The sequence below is a fragment of the Aquarana catesbeiana genome, linkage group LG11 (assembly GCF_042186555.1).
Source record: "Aquarana catesbeiana isolate 2022-GZ linkage group LG11, ASM4218655v1, whole genome shotgun sequence".
In the NCBI taxonomy this organism is placed as follows: Eukaryota; Metazoa; Chordata; class Amphibia; order Anura; family Ranidae; genus Aquarana; species Aquarana catesbeiana.
Window position 1 is genome coordinate 101,764,642 of NC_133334.1, and position 14,941 is coordinate 101,779,582.

The 14,941-nt window shown below is 37.1% G+C and overlaps 1 protein-coding gene across 1 annotated transcript in view; it reads right to left on the bottom strand.

Moving 5' to 3' along the window:
- Positions 1–14,941, bottom strand: part of LOC141111717 (uncharacterized) — a 491,097-nt gene that overhangs the window by 163,184 nt on the left and 312,972 nt on the right. Inside the window, 1 exon segment of the mRNA XM_073603861.1 lies at positions 2,507–3,097. Within this exon segment, the coding sequence (XP_073459962.1) occupies positions 2,507–3,097 (591 nt within the window).

Consider the following 14,941-nt stretch of genomic DNA (forward strand, 5'->3'; position numbering starts at 1 on the left):
CTATCGGTGCCATCTGTCCCCAGTGCCACCTGCCCCCCAGTGCCACCTGTCCCCAGTGCCACATGCCATCTGTTATCAGTGTCACATGTCATCAATGCCACGTATCTGTGCCATCTGTCATCAGTGCCACCTGTCAGTGTCACGTACCATCTGTCATCAGTGTTATGTGTCATCAGTGCCACATATCGGTGACATCTGTCATCAGTGTTACGTGTCATCAGTGCCACATATCAGTGCCATCTGTCATCAGTGTCACGTGTCATCAGTGCCTCGTATTAGTGCCGTTTGTCATCAGTGCCACGTATTAGTGCCATCTGTCATCAGTGCCACATATTAGTGCCATCTGTCATCAGTGTCACGTGTCTGCAGTGCCACGTATTAGTGCCATCTGTCATCAGTGTCACGTGTCATCAGTGCCACGTATTAGTGCCATCTGTCATCGGTGCCACATTAGTGTCACGTGTTATTGTCCTGGTGCTCCAGGGCCTTCAAAAGTGTAATAGGTAGCCAACAAGTTAGATGTGTAATTTATGCTCCTAGAACACGTGATGGTGCTCTCTGCATGTTGGGCCTCTCAATGTGGCTAGGCTGTGGAAAAGTCTCACACATGTGGTATCGTAATGCTCAGGAGGAGTAGCAGAATGTATTTTGGGGCATCATTTGTGGTATACACATGCCATGTGAGAGAAATAACCTATTACATTGACAATTTTGTGGACAAAAAAATCTTAATGTGGAAAGAATTGTGGGAAAAAATGACAACATCAAAAACCTCACCATGCCTCTTACTAAATACCTTGGAATGTCTACTTTCAAAAAAGGGGTCATTTGGGGGGTATTTGTACTTTCCTGGCTTCTTCGGGTCGCAAGAAATGCTAGGAGCATTTTTTAAGCAAGTGTGCACGGAGCCTAATTTAATTACTAAAATTGTGATGGTACACGAATCTTTTCATCCAATTCCTAAATTATTGCATTTGTTCTTTTGAAAACACAGTATAAGGGAAAAGGTAAATGTTTAAAAAAAACCTTTCCATTTTTTATAGCATACATTATCTTAGGCCAGGTTCACATATAGGTGGCTGCGGGTTCGTGCCTGGGGTTCAGTGCATTTCTGTTCACCGGTCCAGGTGTGATTCTGGTCTGAATTTTTGCCTGAATTGACACTTGAACCGGCCCCAAACACGCACAGGACCCTTCTGCAATGTGGACCACGGCCGCCCCAGACCTGTGTGAACTGGCTCTATTGAGAACCACATCCAATTCACATATATGTAAACCCAACCTTAGACCTGAGTCTCTGTGCTTCTCTACACAATGAAAACAAATCATGACTAAAGGGAGGGGCTAGCAGGATGTGGTACCTCACTTACTGGAAACATCACAGTAGCCTGCCTCAGTACTCTTCCCAAGAGCCTTCAGTCCTGATGAAAGAAGTGGGTTGGCTCTTGGAAGCAGTTATGTAAATATCAGAAAGCCTTTATGGTTGAATGTCAGTCTGGAGGAGTAAATGTTCCTAGGCATGCCGCATGTAAATGCAGATTGCCCTGGTTAATGCCCACATGTGGTGTTTAGCCTGTAATGGATGTGATCATGGTGAACTGTCTATTCCAACACCTGCTTTATATACCTAACATATATAAACTCAGCTTCTATGCTTATTAAGCCTTAAGACATTTACAGATATTCTTCAAAGCTCAAAGCTTGCTTAGGAACTGGACTGACTGCAAAGAGTTAATCAAAAAATTTGCGCCTGCTTACCAGAATACATTCAGAATCTAACGGCATAACACAATGGAGCAAGAGAGAGCTGCAAGAACAATTATTCACTTCTGCAAATGTGCATCAGCTAAAGCCAAAATTTTGTCACATATTTGTATTTTTATATTTGCGGTTTGTATGCGCCAGTCTTGTTGACGTATCTCAATCTTCAATGGAATTGTACAAAAGTCTTGAGAAGCGGAAATATTAAACAAAGTAATTTGACCCTGAACCAAGCTGTCTCAGTGTGAGCTTACTTGAAGCATGCATGCTTTTGTATTCAACAATCTGATCGGGGGTAGATATAATAATATCGGAACTTTTGTTCTGAATCCAAAACAAGCCTCTATGAATAATTGAACTGAATATTAAAGAATGAAAGGGGCAGGTCAGGGAAAGTAAAGCTGGGGAGGAAAGGACTAACTTTTAAAAAATTGAACGAACATTTAAAAAAAAAAAAAAGGATTTACACCAAAATTCTACTGGTGCATGGCCAGCTTAAGACCTCTGTGATTCACGCCCCCCCCCCCCCCCCCCTTTTCTACCATAAGCAGCCTTCTTGGTTCATTTCAAGAAGCACTATGTATTTTAGTATAGTATTTTATTAAATGTTTCCTCAAAATTCCTATTTGCAATAAATATGCACAAAAATACTTTGTACAGAAACCACTAATAAAAACTTTTCTGCTGTCTGAGCCACATTTCACTTTTTTCAGTAATCCTTAAAAGGCTGCAATTCTGAACTTACCTGTTGTTGGAGAAGTAGGAACAGTTGTTGGGGTCACTGTGGTGCTCGATAGAGTAGATGTGGATGTTGTACTTTCAGTTGTAGTAATTGTAGTTGTAGGCGTTGTTGTAGTAGTTGTAGGTGGTGTAGTTGTTGTAGTAGTTGTAGGTGGTGATGTAGTTGTAGTTGGTGTAGTTGTTGTAGTAGGTGGTGTAGTTGTTGTAGTAGTTGTAGTAGTTGTAGGTGGTGTAGTTGTTGTTGTTTGAGTTGTAGTGGGTGGCTTGGGGGTTGATTTACACCACTCAGGTATCTCAGGTACACAGCAGTAGACTCTGATCTGATAATTGTAGCACACTGGTGGCATGGATCCAGCCTGGTCATTGTTGTTACACACAAGGCCTGTGGAGACATCACAGGTCACTTTCTGCCCCAGATCTTCCAGTGGTATATCTGGGAATCTGTCTTGTCTGCAGGAAATAGCCTCTGGCTTCTCACATATGTCCAAACCAGCATTTCTGATGTTCTCATAAGTCTCATAATCCCCTCCATTTGGATCATATTTCGGGTAACTGACATCAAACCATTCTGACCATGTGCAGTTCACATAACAGTCTGAAACACAAATCATATTTATGTAATAACAGTTGTGTCTGTACATTACTGAACATTGTAAATCATGTAACTTCTGCATAAACTGGCCTAGGTCATATATGATTTTTAGTGAACAGACAGGTCATTTGTTTTTTTTATTAACTCTGTGACTCGTTTGTTCCTAAAATACTCAGTAGGTCCCATATCATTTCATTTACCTTTCTTCCAGTCTTTCCACACACCAGAAATTCATACAAAAAGGAGAAATGGTTAAAAACATTATCCACACCAACTCTGCCACAATTATATCACCACAGACAAGTATAGTCACAGGAATACTAGAACTATGTTTAGTGATTCTGTTTTAAGATTTATTCCTGTTTTTCATGCCTTCTTTTTTCTGTGTTGACTCCTTGTACAAACAATGATATGTAGTTTATACAGTATATAGTACCTCTTTTTCTATTTGATAAAATAAAGATTTTCCATAAGGCTCCATGCACACTATAATTAAAAATAAATTTCAGAAAAATGCTAGATGTAAAAATGTTCATAATACCTTTTTGTGGCAGCTTTTAGCAGCTGTTAGGAGCTTTCAGCTTTGTTTCTGTTGGCAAATCAAAGCCACAAATACAAAAAATATATATTTTTTCCCATCAAAACTGAATGCTTCAAAAACACTTCTAGACTAAAATAGTGTGCATGGACACATAGGATAACACTATTTGCCTATAGAAGCAGAAAATAAATACTCAAAAGCTGCTGCTAGGAGCATTTTTTAAGCAAGTGTGCACGGAGCCTAAAAGGTGCACAATTTTACTACTAAAATTGTAATGGTACACTAATCTTTTCATCCAATTCCTAAATTATCGCATTTGTTCTTTTGAAAACACAGTATAAAGGAAAAGGTAACTGTTTAACTAAAACCTTTCCAATTTTTATAGCATACTTTATCTTAGGCCGGGTTCACATATAGGTGGCCGTGGGTTCGTGCCTGGGGTCCAGTGCGTGTCTGTTCACCAGTTCAAATGTGATTCAGGTCCTAAATTTGCACTTGAAACACGCACAGGACCCTTCTGCAATTTGGACCACGGCTGTCCCGGACCTGTGTGAATTGGCTCCATTGAGAACCGAAAAATAGAAAGAAATGGGCTTTGAAGGCACGTATAACTTATTATAACAATTTTTAATAACTCACATATAGACTACATATACGATGCACATTGACTAGAACACATAAAGTAGAAAATACAACAAAAAGGAACCATTGATCAAACCCAAGAGATTAGGTGCCACTTGTATGCTTTCTGTGGGGCTTGTACTACTGAACACTAATAAGACCTCCACTAGGGTAGGGCGTCCACTAATAGATTGTTAATGGTCCTTATGGATTAAAATTTGCTCAACATGTTTCGCGATTTAGAATTATCGCTCCTTCAGGAGCTCTGTATCATCGATTAAAGAGATAAGTTTACAATTAGAAAACAAATATTCAAAACATGAACAGTGTATCAATGCTTGATCATATACGCATATAGTGTGAACTCACCAACTTGGTGTTTAGATCACATTGACCAACATCAAACCACTCCAGATGGATGGGAGAAGGCGACCACAAAGAACGGACAATGACCCCCTATACCGAACAGGGTCTCAAAATGCAGATAATTTATACGGCCTTTACAGATGCCCTGATTTATAAGCAAACATATGAATTTCTGAATATCATTTTTCCAAGGGAAGCAATTTGCACAAAAATTCACAAAATACACAAAATACACAAAAATAGAAACATACCTCTGGGCAGACCCATAGTGTCAGGAATAGTCTCCATCACAGAGAATGTGAGCAGATTTGTTGATTTTTTTCTTATGCCACATGTCATTGGACTTCCGTCCTATGTACAAGACACTTCTGACCTTTTGAAGCGCCTGGATGGACTAACAATCCCTCCGGACGCTTTTTTTAGTCGCAATAGATGTTGAGGCTCTATATCCCAGCATACTGCATGAATTGGAGATATAAACTGTAAAAAAAAATATTAATGGAACAAGATCATCGGCAATGGCAGCTCCATTGCTTTGTTCTGAAACTTCTGTCGTATATTTTGAAACCAAATTTTTTCTCATTTCTTGGCTCCCACTACCTTCAGGTACATGGCGTTGCTATGGGCACTTGCTGTGCACCGGCATACGCCAATCTGTACCTGGGGGAGTGGGAGCGCAAGATTTTTTCTGATGAAAGTACGAGTCAATACCTGGACCAAGCATCATGCTGGTTCAGGTATATCGACGATATACTTATGATATGGACAGTCACATCATTGGAAAAATGCATTGAGCAACTCAATATAAATAGCTACAACATCAAATTCACATTTGAGTGGAACAAGGACAATATATCCTTTTAGGATTTAACGATATACAGAGATGTTTCAAATAATCTAGCCACCAAATTATACCGTAAAAGTACCGCGGGCAACACCCTGCTGCATGCAGAAAACGGACACTCTATATCATTGGTCCATAGCATACTATATGCACAATATATCAGTTTAAGACGGAATTGTACGCATGATACACAATTTAAAATGCAGGCAGTGGAGTTACGTACACGTTTACGGGAACACGGTTATAGTAAGAGTCTTCTGCGAAAAGCTTACAACAAAGCCCTTAATAGGGACAGAACATCTCTATTTTATTTAAAAATCAAACCGAACCCTGATCAACAAACTACAAAATTCATCACCAAGTATTCAGCCCAGCATCAACAACTTCGTATATGTATGGCCAAACATTGGCACCTACTAAGTGAGGATCTGAAACTTCAGCAGTATGTAAGGAAAACCCCAGAAATAGTCTTCCAAAAAAGCCCCTCTATAGGCGATAAATTAACTGCAAGCCACTATAGACCTAAATGTCGTAAAGACACTCTCCCAAAGGGAACACATCCATGTGGACAATGCACTTATTGTCCATGGATACAGACAGGTACCAGTCTCTGTCTGCCCAATGCTGAAAGATTCGGTCCACGGTGTTATGCCACCTGTAACACACCTGGAGTAATCTATTTAATGAAATGTAGATGTGGGGCATTTTACGTCGGAAAGATGATTTGCCCCTTGAAGAAGCGCTTCTATGATCACATTTGCTATTCCCAGTCGGCCAAAATGCTTACTCCAGTAAGTCGCCACCTGGGTCTGTATCATAGATTTGATACTACCATGATTCAATTTATTGTGCTGGAGGTAGTACCCCAGGACCCATGTGGTGGCAACTGGGATAAGCGTATCCTCCAAAAGGAGACCTATTGGATTGAGAGACTGGAGGTGACTAAACCAACGAGGTGATTGATTCCTGGCTGTCCTCCAGGATCTCCCAAATAGGGGTTCTCTTTAAACCTTTTGACATGAAAGTCATCCATCGGGCTGATTCCTGGTGAGGCGCCAATATGCCTTTCAAACATGCCGATCAGTGGCCCTACAATTTGGGACACTAGGATGTGCTATTGATCATCCTATTTGACACTGATATTGGTATCATATCGACCATATTTCAATTATTGTTTAGGGATTGACAAATTAACAGATTTTAGGCTGTACTTTGTACGTTTCTATATCATATATAATCATTTTATTAAGCAGGAAGGCGGTATACCTGCATTTTGTAATAATAATTCATAATTCTCGGCAGCTATGTGTATATCTACAGCATGTCTTTCATGCAGATTATCATTTATAATGTAGTGTTTTCTTTTCTCCCCTGCTGTATATAGGGGCGCTGCTGCAATGACCCAAATGACCACTGGATGGTGGCTCCCATCAAGCGGGGCCAGGTGTAGTGTGGTATGCAGCCTCCCAGGCCGCGAGTCTTGTGCCCCGTATATTCCCTCCTCCCCTGCTAGGGGAAGGGAATAGGGGCTATGCGTCACTCACGGCAACCGTTGGAGACGCTACATGTGGCGTCTCCAGCTATGTCCGCGCATTGATCCATGGGGCGGGCTCCGGAATATTTTGCCATTCGGTGTGCGCGCACCCCTTGGCACATGCGTGGTGACTAGCGGCCGGTCTGAGTTGACGTCGGGCGTGTGCTGACCTCACTCGGACGGGGTGCATATAAGAGCGAGGTAGGACCTCCATTCCCCAGGTGTTCTAAGGGACAGAGGAGCCCAGGAGCCCCTCGCTAAGGCTTATTACCAGCAAACAGTGGACACTGCTCTATTCAGGTACCTTCTCTTTTCTCTTTCTGAGGCATATTGCTGCAAAAACATATATTAGGACTCCCCCAAAATCAATATTGGCTGTTGTCCATCCTTGCATTATGTGTGGACAGTTGCTATGCCCACAGGTGCCGGATGGACACTTTTCATTTATTTATTTTTGTTCTTGTGTCTGTTTGGCCCCTCTTAAATTTGTATTGATTGAATCCGTCCTATCTGGGTATGCTATTCAGTGGACTTCTTCCTTTGTACTGCTGGCTGTATCGTACATATGGACATGAGATGCACTTTTGCCTATTTGACTGTGTACCAGAAGCACCTTAAATATGGATTATCTGTGATGTAGTAATTTTAGTACCACGTATTTAATTCATGAATTAAGAACTATACCTATGCCTACATGTCTTTTATTACAGTACTTTCAAGCCAGTTAAATAAAATCAACTAAAATAAAATATGGTAAATCCTGACATGAATTTATATCATTACAAAGTTAAGGAGTCATTATCTCAGTCATGCGTAGAACATGCAGTGATATGACAGAAGACACCAGAACAGATACAGAGAGCCATTTTGTGAATGGAATGGATATATTTAAGTACATTACCTTTACAATGGAGGAAGGACTGTAAAATATGCCTTTTTTGAGACAGTTTTTAGGTTTTTAAATGTTAATTTGTAGTGGTCATTTGTAAAGAGGGCAACAGCATTCCTTTTTGATAATGTTCAATTTAAGTTGCAGGTAACGTGACACTTTTTTATAAGATTTATGAACAGTCAAAGCAACTAGCCAGGATCATGGTGTAATATGAGACTTTTTTTTTTTAATTTTATTTTCATTTTAAATTTCAGTGTGTGTGTATAGTTCAAGCTGTTGTACACTTTCATTTAATAAAAAAAAAATTCGAAAAAAAAAAGTGGTGTAATGGGAAGTACTCTCGCCTAGCAGTAAGAAGAGTCGCTGGTTCAAATCCCAACCACGACACTACCTGCCTGGAGTTTGCATGTTCTCCCTGTGCCTGCGTGGGATTCCTCCGGGTACTCCGGTTTACTCCCACACTCCAAAGACATGCTGGTAGGTTAATTGGATCCTGTCTCAAAAAAAAAAATTGTCCCTAGTATGTATGAATGTGAGTTAGGGACCTTAGATTGTAAGCTCCTTGAGGGTAGGGACTGATGTGAATGTACATGTATATGTAAAGCTCTGCGTAAATTGACGGCGCTATATAAGTACCTGAAATAAATAAATAAAAATATAATTTAATTTTTCCAGCTATAGGGATACTATCTATAAACTACAATCATGGCCAATATATATCTATATTTTTTTTTACAGATAATACAGTTGCCCACATTAGTGTCCATAGGCAGCTGTGGATACATATATATATATATATATATATTCTTTCGCAGCAGCAATGTGAGTATCAGCATGCCTCTTTTGTAGTTTTGCCCCTTTAAAAGCAATGTACAAGCATGTCCAGCCCAATACGCATATATTTTTCTTATATATATTTTTTAGTTACCTGATGCACCCCCATACCACAGGGGTCATTGTCCGTTCTTTATGGTCGCCCTCTGCCATCCATCTGGAGAGGTTCAATGTTGGTTCTTAGTTTGTTGGTTTATTTGTATCTAAACACCAAGTTTGGTGAGTTCACACTATATGCGTATATGATCAAGCATTGATGCACTGTTCATGTTTTGAATATTTGTTTTCAAATTGTAAACTTATCTCTTTAAGTAATGATACAGAGCTCCTGAAGAAGCGATAATTCTAAATCGCGAAACATGTTGAGCAAATTTTTAATCCATAAGGACCATGAACAACCTATTAGTGGACGCCCTACAATAGTGGGGGTCTTATTGGTGTTCAGTAATACAAGCCCCACAGGAAGCATACAAGTGGCACTGAAGAATATTATTATCTAATATTCTTGTATCTCAGAGGCGCTTCCGGATGAATAGCATTGAAAGCCAAACTGACTTAAAACAAAGTGTGAGTTTATTGTCACACAATTGGCATCATAAATACAATGTAAAAAATATAATAGTTCAGTTCAATGCAGGTAAAAATATATGAAATAGAATAAAAGTATTAAAGCTGTAATAAGCTTATGAAAGCATGTGTGCTTCATGGATGCTGTCTGTCTCCATGCTGTCTTGTGTGTCGTCCAAGAAGAAGCAGGAAATGACGTTCTTAGACTTCTGGCAGAATTCAGCTGTGCCAACTTGTCAATGTGTCTTGTGATCATGTCAGTGTCATCTATCCTAGAGGGTGTGTGTGTGTGTCTGTCTGTGTGACCTCCAATATGGAAGCATTGGCTTTATATGTTACATGTGAATGTGTGAACGTCATAACCTCACACCAACTTAGAACCTTGTATGGCACATATTCATTTCTGCTAACTTCAGCAATATGCTATCCAAGAAAAGATTCTAACTCGGAGTCATATATGGCATAGGATTGACAAGCCCACATGTAACACTCCATACATGAAGTAATGGGCTGATCATGTAATGTCATATAACCAAACATCTACATAATATAAACACATTTTACCAACTATACATTAAGTAACTATATACTAGTACTTATTAATATGACTGGAACTACAAACTAACTTAACTTAACAGGATATAATCCACAATGTATATTCCTTTAGCTACGTGGACACGTGTCTATTTTTGTCTTCTCATGACATTCTATACCAAGATACTTTAAATGTCAGACTCAAATTGGCTACACCAGAAAAATCCAGCAATGCTCAGCTTTAGATGAAGAATCATGTCAAATCAATTGATCAAGGTCATTCACACATACTCTATTTATTATGATTAATCATAAAACCAAATATGTTTTGCAAGCTTGCCATGAATATAATATAACACCTATAAGTGCCAAATTATGAATTTGGAATAATATTCTAACAATCCCCCCTGAATTATGATTAATCATATCAAATTATTCTAATACATTCAAAACCTCTTTCATGTCACATTTACACATCCTTGTATCAAATGATCGAACACAATATTCCTCAGAACTGAAGCAGCTAGAAATAACTCTCCTTCTAATCGCTTTTTTCTTTACTTTAACTCCTCTTAGATCTATCTATTCAAAATCTTAAAATAATGATATAGAATTTAAAAATGTATAGCATAATGATGACTCATATCTATAATTACTATTATTAATAATAATTATTTTATTATTATTATTATTATTATTATTATTATTATTAATAAAATAAATGATGCAATAATATATTTCCATATTTGCTTAAATAATATTTTAGCTCTTTGGAAATATACTTTACACTCTAAAACTCGTCATAACTTTCCATAGTTCTATTAAGAGTGATATGTTTCTTAAGTTATGAACAAAAGATGTTCTATAAACTAGAATGAGTGTGCAGTTGTTACCTAAAAATATTCAATATATGAATAAGGAAAAATATATAAAAATAATAATGATAATCCTAACTTAATATGAACATTAATATCAGAATAATCGGATTATCAAAAAATGTATATGTGGACAAATGTTTGAGTCCCAAATTGTTTATCTATAGGAGATAAAGTTTCTTCTGATTATTTTTTTCTTCATGAAATGTCTTTAAAGTTTCTTCTTCAGGTTCTGTTAGATTAGAAAAATCTTGTTGAATAAGATAAAACAGTCATAAATCTGAAGTATAAATCTTTTGTCCAACATTCTTCCCTAGAGGATTCCTTCTTTAACTTTGAATGTTAATGATATTCTCTTTGCTCTTCATATGAGCTTGTTATCCTCCATATTTATTTGATTTTAGATGTCATTTCTGTAAAAGAAATGCAGTATCATTAATCAGGCATAAAATACTTTCATTAAATTCTTGTAACTTTTTTCCAACAAATGTTAAAACATTATGAGACAATAACTTTGTGAATTTGTTACATAGTTACATAGTAGGTGAGGTTGAAAAAAGACACAAGTCCATCAAGTCCAACTTATGTGTGTGATTATGTGTCATTGTTAAACTATATGTAAAATAATATTATCTTATATTTTCCTTCAAAGAGAACTTCTGTATGCCAATGTACTGTCCTTATCCTGTCTAACATGGCCTAAACTATAAATTATATGTACTGTGAAGTTTAGGTATGTCAGGACGCAACACCTCCTTTTGGTCATGATACAAATCTCTGTTTTCACAAACAAAAGAAAAGTTTTGTATCACCCATAGATGACAAAGGACTATGCCTTTGTTCTCACCTCTAAAAGATTAGAAATGTGCGTAACTGTATTCTGTGTTGAAGCTCTTATTCTAGTGTTAGACTGTTCTGCAGTAACAAGTACTGGCTCTATGTCCTCCTCTGTTCTTATGCTGGAAACCTGAGATAAAGACTTCTCAGATACAGCTGTATAAACATGTGCTGGTGCACATTCCTGAAGATGTCTTCCTTTTACATCTATCTGAATGTGTTTGGATGATAAAGCTCTGAACCATAGAGGATATGTTTTACAACATTCTTTAAAACTATCTTCCTCAAAAATACCTTTTAGTGAGCAGTCAGGTGTCTGTACAATGATTTTGTTTGATTTCACTATGCTCTCTGTAGCTTTAATTGCATAGTAAACACTTAGCAGTTGCTTTACACCTGACTCAAAAGTTTTTTCCAAAAATGATAAAACTCTGGAGAAATAGGCAATTATTTTCTCCTTACCTTCTTGTAATTGAGACAACATTACTGAGATGGCATTCTCAGATACACAAGTTTTCAAAACAAAAGATGCTTCAGAACAAACCTCTATTGTACTTAATGCCGGAGCATTCTGCAAATCTTTTTTCAACATTTCAAAAGCATTTTTCTCATTTGGACCCCATTGGTCAACTATATTACCTTTATTTCTCGAAAGAGTATATAGTGGATTAACTTTTTCTGCGAAACAGTGTACAAACTCTTTGCAATGATTTATTTTATGCAAAAATTGACGCAATGCCTTATGAGTTGTTGGAGTTGGGATTGCAGTGATATCTCTAACTGTTTCTTGCAACAATTGTCTCTTTCCTTGACTAATTTGCATGTGAAGGTATTTCACTTGACTTTTCATCAGCTGAACTTTTGCCGTATTTAATTTTAAACCTTCAGCTTGTAACATCATAAACAACTCAGACAAAAGAGCCATATGTTCATCGATATTCTGAGTACTCAGCAAAATCGTATCCACATGCTGACAAATGAAGTCTGGCCTAGAAAATGTTGAAAGTATTTTTGCTATAGTTTCATGAACTATACCATCACCAATACCTAGGCCAGGTATTAATCGAGTGAACGTATAAGTCTCTTTTCTGAATGTGAATGCGAGTTTGTACTGACTGCTAGTAGTTAAAGGAAGGGAAAAATGGCTATTAATGATTTCTAATACAGAGAACACTTTGTCCTCAGCATTCAAATTTAACTTTAAGTTAGATTTATCAGGAAGAACTGGGTTATTTGTGATATGTTTATTCAATGTCCTTAAGTCAACTTATAAAGAATATGAATTATCAGTATTTTTGATAGGCCAAATACAGTTATTTACCACTGATTTAGCTTTCTTTACAATTCCAAGTTGTACAAACTCTTGAATAATGGCAGAAAGTGGACCAATTGATTCTAGTGGTAACTCATACTGATTAAGGGGTTCTGGATCTTTTCCCTCAATATTCAATTCAGTATTTTCAAAGTTCCAATGTCATTTTTGAACTTTGACCACAAACTTGGAAAACGTTGTACCACTTCCTTTAAAGCACAATTACCATCAACATCAGGCCATTTTTGTTCTGTAGACATATTGGTAATGGAACCAACCTTACTGTATACAGAGGGATCAATAAGCACTGATTTGGGCCTAGATGGATCTTTCCAAATACTTTTATTAGCCAAATCGATCACCCATTTTTGTTCATTGATTACATCAATGCCGAGTATATTCTCTGCTTTGTAACATACCCAAATGTTAATGTTAGTTTTCACTAATCCAGGTACTTCAAATGTTACATTAGATACCTGTCTAGCAGTGGAATTACCTGTATTATTAAAACCCACTATATTACACATAGGAGAATTTGGTTTCACAGGTATGTTTTCTTTGGTAAGGCTAATCTCAGATCCACTGTCAATGAGACAATTAATATTTTTACCATTCAGCAAACATTGTATATATGGCCTACCATTTTCATCCAAAATAATTGGTGCTACATATTGTAATGGCAGAGAAATTGAATCCCGATGTGATTCTATTTTTGGCAATGGCAATAAACCCTCTCTTTCAGTGACAGTGTTGTCTGAACTGCTGTTAACAGTCAAATTACTGATCTGTTTGAATTCAGTGGCATAAGGCAATTCAGTCAAAATTTTATCTTGACATGAAAAAACAGGTTGTACAAAAGCTGATTTTTCATTCTCCATATCTTTAGTTTGTATTTGTGAGTCTCTCTTAAATTTACAGCAATGTTTTCTCATATGGCCAGATCTATGACAGTAAAGACATGTGATAGGGTCTCCTTGCCTCACTTGTCTGCAGCTGTCCTTGTCATTCCTGCCAAGACTTGTCGTTTCTGACATGTCTGCAGCCTGACTATTTTTGTCACATTGAATTATAGCTATCTCATGTGTGAGACTGCTTTGATTCAATTGTCTCCTAATTTTATCAATGAAGCTTACTATATCATTTAAATTTTGACGTTCTTGTGCTATGGCTAATGAAGTTGGGTCAAGGTATTTAAATTTTTTTATGAAAGCTGTTTTTAAACCTGGGTCATTGTCATCATCTACTCCAAATATCATTTCATAAACCTTGCAAAATTTTACTTTAAAATCAATTGGATTTTCTTCTGCAGTAGTCTGTAAAAGATCTAACATTTCTACAGTCGGTATTTGCTCACCGGTCATACATAGTAATAATTGTCGCAGTCTATCTGTCGCGTCATTTTGTTTTTCCTGACCTTCGTCATCAATAACAGGTATGTTAATTCGTTTAGCGAAATTAACAGGAACCCACAACTGAAATATGTAATTGCATTGATCATTTGACAGATTAAAACGATCCGCAAACATTTCAAATAAATCCCAATTGGGAAATACAGTTGCCTCAGTGTCATAAATAGGAAAATCTTTTAAAACTTTCATAAGTTGGTCATGTATTTGCAACTTTAGTTTTGCAGTTCTACATAATAAGTTTTTATGTTTCATTTCTTTTTCATCAGTAGCATCAACATTTTCTATATCCAAACTTTCCGGAATATAAGAGGATTGTTGCTTACATTTGGATTCAGTCTTTTTGTCATCTGTAGTTATTACACCAATCTGTGTCAATCTACTGTCATTCTGAAGTTTTTCCAAAAGATTTGTTTTGGAGTCAATTTGTTCCTCAAGATTCTCTATATAATTACAAAAAAATCTTACAGTTTGAACAACTAAGAGAATCTTGGGACACATTTTCATGTATTCCTGTGTTCTGTACATTGTTAGTTTCTGTCTGCTTTAGTATACACACATTTTTGCCAGGTAAAATATTAATAATCATCTTATTAAATATTCTCACTAATTTCAATACGTTATTTATTTTCTTACGTAATTTATGTATAGTGAACCTGGATTTATCAATCTGTGTATTGGCAT